The 6,413-nt window shown below is 32.1% G+C and overlaps 1 protein-coding gene across 1 annotated transcript; it reads left to right on the top strand.

Moving 5' to 3' along the window:
* The first annotated feature begins 371 nt into the window (after positions 1–371).
* LOC127868671 (ER lumen protein-retaining receptor 2-like) lies at positions 372–5,335 on the top strand. Its single transcript, XM_052410609.1, has 4 exons — positions 372–495; positions 1,500–1,759; positions 2,557–2,883; positions 3,804–5,335. Exons 1-4 carry the CDS (start codon positions 387–389, stop codon positions 3,921–3,923), a joined length of 816 nt encoding a protein of 271 aa, XP_052266569.1. The 5' UTR covers positions 372–386; the 3' UTR covers positions 3,924–5,335.
* Positions 5,336–6,413: the final 1,078 nt, after the last annotated feature.

The raw sequence follows: 6,413 nt of genomic DNA, 5'->3' as shown, positions 1-6,413 counted from the left end.
GTGTAAAAACAAACAGACGTTTAAAAAAATCTCATTACAGATAATATTCAGATAATAATTTGTGTATGTTAATATTATATGACTCTATGTTTAATTATTAGAATGTATATTTTCATTATACTGTATGTATGTTAAATCACTGAGACGTGGAAATAAAGAGTATACAGCCATGGCCCACGTGGACATAAAATACAAATTACGCAAAATGAAACAAAGCAATAGTTATTAAAATGTTCAACTATTCGCATAAAACAAACATTTAATTGAATATCAATACTAACTATACACATAACATAACAAAAGTAAAATTGTAACTATCGACAGAAAGGCTTAATTATAGTGGAGTGTATCCTTTAGTTACTCAACTTTTACTTCAGGAAATAAGAATGGTGTTTTGGGGCGTGCCAAATATTTTCCGACTTGTTGGAGATATGAGTCATGCATTGGCCATTATTATCCTGTTCATGAAAATGTGGAAATCAAGATCAGTCGCAGGTAATATCTTTATTGTACATAGTATAAGTGCCTTTCGATAAAACCAGCTAACTTCGTTACACCGGAGATTTCATGCCCTACTGCCCCAACCCACTGCCTATGCAAATAGTAAATTTAAGTATAAATAAGAAACATATTTTATCTATGCCAATTAGAATATATCTGGTGGTTACAAGGTAGAAATCCGTCTTTGTGCGCTTTAAAACTTAAAAACAATCGCGTTTGTCGAAATGGACGTATGCATAGAAATCCTACTTTCGGTTTTAAAATTAAAAGAAATAATTAATTACTTGCTTACTAGGCTAAAGATTTAAATTTATGTATGCCAATTAGAATATATCTGGTGGTTACAAGTTAGAAATCCGTCTTTTTGCGCTTTAAAACTTAAAAATAATCATTTAAAAATATAATAAATTACTTGCTAACTAGGCTATAGATTTAATGACAATTGTGCACACTTTCAAATTGCATCTATATGTATTGATTAACATGTATTTTATTTCAAGGTGTGTGGCTTTAATTCGATGCAAGTTTTTCACATTTGCAGATAAATGCATTATTTGATTAATGCTACACTTTAAGTCGGAAACAAATGTCAGTATTTAATCATGACACCACATAACATAATTTATCATCCTAACTACGGTTATACATTTTGTAAAATAACGTCTTAATCAATACTACATGTAGTCGTCTACATTTTATTTTTTCAAGCAGTGGGTGAATGCACTCATGCATTGTAGACATACATTCTAACAAACTTCAAGTACTTACGAAGAGGATTGTCTAATAACATAATAGAGACTGCTTAAAGTTTGTTTTAAATCATGCAGTGTTCACCTTATTTAAATCTTAAACCAGGTATCCATTTCCCAAATCAGCTCTTTAAGTAATATTCTACTTTAAATTAAGCTCCATCTGCTCACCCTGAAATTAAAATTTGATATTTGATATCTATATTGTTTAATGATAAGTATTTAAAATATGTCCATGTTAAATTGCAGGTATTTCTGGCAAAAGTCAAATACTGTTTGCCATTGTTTGTACATCAAGATATCTGGACTTATTCACAGCGTTTGTTCCTATCTACAACACGGCATTGAAAATCTTTTTTATTGGAACATCGTACGTGACTGTGTACCTAATTTACCAACATTTCAAGCGAACCTACGACTCAACACATGACACATTTAGAGTGGAGTTTCTGATTGTGCCAGTGTGTGGCATGGCCGTCCTTGTCAACCATGAGTTTACAACACTTGAGGTAAAGATTTTAAGACACTGATCCCGTAAAATTGTTGTTAAGTGTTTAATATAAAATTACTGATATATCTTTAAATTAATATGCAGTGATCATCAAAGAATTTTGAATGCACGAAATCTTTGCCATATGCTGAGGTAAAAAAAAAAGTTTTTACACAAGTAGAGCTTGTCCATTTTAATGTGTCACTCATCGGACGGCGGACGGCCCCGGCGTGTCCAGTCTTCCCGATGCGTGGAGATCGGACGCATCGGCCGGCGACCGGCGTCAGATCTTCGACGTGTAGGTCACGCGAGTTGTGTATCGTGTTATTTCTGAAAATTTGACCCAGCATTTGTAAAATTATTACAAGACAATTACATTTCCAGAAAAGAAATTCATTTATGCGTTTAATTAGACCGAGTTCATGGAAATCGCTGCACAATTGATGAAGTAATTGCTGTTCAAACGATTCATTCTATTGTCGGGTCATTTTGAGTTAAATACTTTGGTAGTGAAAAAAATGTCAGAGAAGTAGATTTTTCGTTATAATTTGATTATTTTTCATTTAAAATAATGTTTTTTACTAATTAATATCATAGCCAAACGCTAAACACCTGTGATATCATCGTTGGTGTTTTATCTGTTTTAAAATGCTGTGATTTCGCCTTAGAAACATTTTGAAGACAGAAAACAGTAGCATTCAGGGAGAGAAAATAACTGTTGACTTCCAAATTTTTACCTCGATCTTAATCTGCTCCCCTCGAGCGAAAAGTCAACTCTAATTTCTATCGATTGAATATATCGCAACAATGTTTCAGATTATGTGGACATTCTCCATTTACCTGGAGTCGGTTGCCATACTTCCCCAGCTGTTTATGGTGATCAAAATTGGAGAGACAGAAAGCATCGTCAGCTTTTACCTGTTTGTCCTGGGTTCGTACCGAGCACTATATATCCTAAACTGGATATACAGATACTACTTTGAGGGATTCTACGACATGATCGCTGTTGTTGCTGGATGTGTTCAAACAATACTCTTTGGAGCAGGTGGATTTTTTATTCATTTTCACTTACATCGTATTCGTGGATTGTACGCCAACGCCTGTCCACTGGCTGATGATTTACATCGCCATTGCATTGACCGCGTGAGTATCCATACTATCAGTTATTATAATAGTGTACTGCCAGAAGAATAGAAACAGAATGTCATTCAACCCGCCAAACAATATTGTGCATAGAAATAGGGAGAACACAAGTATCGAGAATTTTCTATTTGAGGTCTTATATCATGAATGCATATTTCTCGGACTTAACCAGAGAAGGGTTCCATGTCAGCTTTATATAAAGCATAATCTGTGCCATCAGAGAAACCATATAGTTTTTGGTTTTGTTGACGTTTATCACATTCTATACCCTGTTTCCCATGTAATACAACCATTACATACTTTTTATATTACACATGTGTAATACAGCATTTGTAAGCGTTTTCATTGGCTTAGTTTTCGTTTATTGAACAATCGCATTTTGTTATTTTGCTGAAATGACGTTGCAACGTCAAATGACGTCACGAAATGTAAACCACATTCGGGATGTATCATTATGTTCGCGTAAATATTTATTTAATTTGCTCATTTTAAAGCATGTGATAAAAAAGATCTTACACTCGTTGTCATATCATACCCTATTTTATTAAACTCGTTCAGGAAATTCGTTAGTAAGCTCGCCTCTCCAAAAGCTCGCTTACTAACAAAATTCCTGAATTCGTTTATATGGTATGATTTGACAACTCGTGCCAGATCCTATATATATATATATATATATATACCAAATGCACAAGATACCAAAAAGTTTCGACCTTTTAAATAGTTTATGCAACTTGGAAGAACAAAATTGTCAAATGATTATTTCTGGCACGTTGCATACCATAGCCCCCTAACTCCATTAATAACTATATGAGATTTTAAAAACCTTACTTAACAAAAGCATTTTAGATTGATTGAGGACCATTGATAACATCTATATATTGTGGATGCTGTGATTGTTTTGTTGTGTGTTTGTTTTTCAGAAAATGCCACAAACAAATCATTTACCAAAAGAAGAAGAATGCATATCCAACTGCTATCCAGTATCGGCTCCAAATGATAGTGTTTCAGATGCGAGTGACGACCAAACAGTGTTAATGTAACGCGTTAACACTAGTAAGTGTATATCACAAACACTTGAGACAAATGTGTCCAATTCTGAGGCTGTTGAACCGTATATGACTCATATGTTTGAAATGGAATCTGTTATTCATTGCACACAGTCATTGCCATTTGGTACTAGTTACAGACCGAGATTTACAAGTGAGGAAGATGACACCGCTGTCGATTTAATGTAACCTAGATTATTAGTAAAAGTTCACAAAGACGACAGTCGTATAGAAGACTAAAGTCTTTAGATTCGTGTATCTTTGTGCAGAGTTCGACAAATATTTGTAAGCGGAGAGCTCGCATAGAAATGTGCGTGTCACACAAACAACTCCAATCGCATAAGTAAAAGAATACTGACGTATGTAGGGTATTTTGAAAACTGTGGAACCGTTTCTGACAGTTCGGTGTTGTAAAGGATACACTTTAAAACTAATATCTGGCATTTGTTTCGGGTTAATGAACTCTTTATGCTAACATATGTTGTGGTTGTAAATTTAACATAGAATAAATAAGCAAAGCGAGTCCTAAACTAACATTATGTGAACGACTATATTCACAAAGCTGTGTAACGAAAAATCGCCTAACTGTATTTTAAACAATATTATTAATGTAAAGAAGCATTTGATAACCCTTATAACACGTCATGGGCATCAAAGGTTCGGAAACTTTTGCAAGAATCAGGTTGTAATGACGTGTTTTTATAATCAAATCTATTTGAGTTAACAGCTTTATGGTTATTTTTCGCAATATATTACAGGATTTGTTTATTTTAAAATTTCGACCTGGTGTAAATTACACTTCATCAATATTTCTCTGCAAGGAATTGAACTCCAAGTTTTAAAGATCTATTAACTAAGACAACTTTTAAAATTTTAAAATTAGAAACATTATAGCGTAATTGAGATTTTTCTTCTCTTGTTCTATTTTTAGAAACTGGTAGGCACTTACACATTCCAATATATGAAACGATGTAAAAATTTCGACGAATTTATTAAATTGAAGATGAGTACCATTATGTCCTTATTTGCCCTTAATACGATCATATTAGAATTACCCTTAAACCTTAAATTTACGGAAGAAACCACGTATGTTTTAATTTGTTCAAGTGTTGAACTGAACAAGAAAATCTATATTGATGCGTCTAGCAAATTTCTGTGTTAAAGCATTGAAGTGAAAAATATGTACCTTTATAAGATAATATTTTTTTCGAATTGAACTTGTGTATATGATATCTAATTGCATATTTTTTCTCAATCAATGACGGACTGTATATATTCACTTAACATTGTTGAATAAATATTCACTTAACTTTGTTTAAAGAAACGCACTCTCTTACAAATTACATGCTCATAAAAATAATATATTTAATTATTTAATTTCAAAAATTGTTGTTATTTTGGCGCATGTGTATTCACGTTTGCTTTATTATTTATTTTTTTACGAAGCTGTATATGCTTTAAGCGAGATTATACGATTTTGTTTATGTGTTAAATTGTAAAATATTGATAAAATATGTTAGAATAACACAAAATAGGCAAGAAAAATTAAGCATTAAATACGAATTTCATAAAATGCAGCAAAGACAAATTAGCGCCCCGAGCCGATTGTGACGAACATATTTTCCTACAATAAGCGAAGCATTCGTCTTTTTATTAGGACCAGAGTTAGTGTTCGTGTGTCGTATGAATATATATCGTTGCATGAATTTAAAATTAACCGTTAAACTTTAGTTTAGGTTCACATCGTACATGCATGATATACATGCTGGCGAATTCGACTGTACAGCCGTTTTCGATTTCAGAATTAAATATCTGGCTTATTTCGCATTTTTCGACACATGTTCTTCTGAACTTTTATTTTATTGTATATTGAAATATATATATAATAAGTTTTTTACACATTTTATATAAATTCATTAATATTTGACAAAATCGTATATGCTCGCTTTTAGTCGCAAATAAACTATCTGGTATATATTGTGTTATAAAAATATCTTCCTCTATTTTAAATGACTTTTTTCAAAGCATATTAAAAATTATTGTTTAAAAATTATATTTTCGATAAAAATTATATTTGGGTAAATATATCATTTTACCAAGTTCAGAATAATTACATTTTAAATAACATTAAAATCGCAATATGTAAGTTTACAATACTTGTGAATACTTGTTTTGTATTTTCATTTCTTCTTGTCCTCTGCATTAAGTAAGACTTTTTCAAATGCGCTACATACCAATGTGTATGAAATGTTTACGGGATTAAAATGAAAACATTGTTAGAATATCGCGACAGGTTCACAAACGTGTGTGTAACACAATTATCATTTGTTCATAAATTGTGTTGGTAGCGCGTACTGATTTCTTGACAATCACATCATTTTAAGGAAATGAATGGTAAATAGTTATTGGCTTTATGTTGATTGTAATACACTAGGCAAAATTTATAAAGCACCACGGAATAAACAGCTTTGAAATTTCACATTC

Source organism: Dreissena polymorpha, chromosome 2, assembly GCF_020536995.1.
Source record: "Dreissena polymorpha isolate Duluth1 chromosome 2, UMN_Dpol_1.0, whole genome shotgun sequence".
In the NCBI taxonomy this organism is placed as follows: Eukaryota; Metazoa; Mollusca; class Bivalvia; order Myida; family Dreissenidae; genus Dreissena; species Dreissena polymorpha.
The sequence above is the reverse complement of the archived record's forward strand: the minus strand, read 5'-3'. Positions and strand labels throughout refer to the sequence as shown.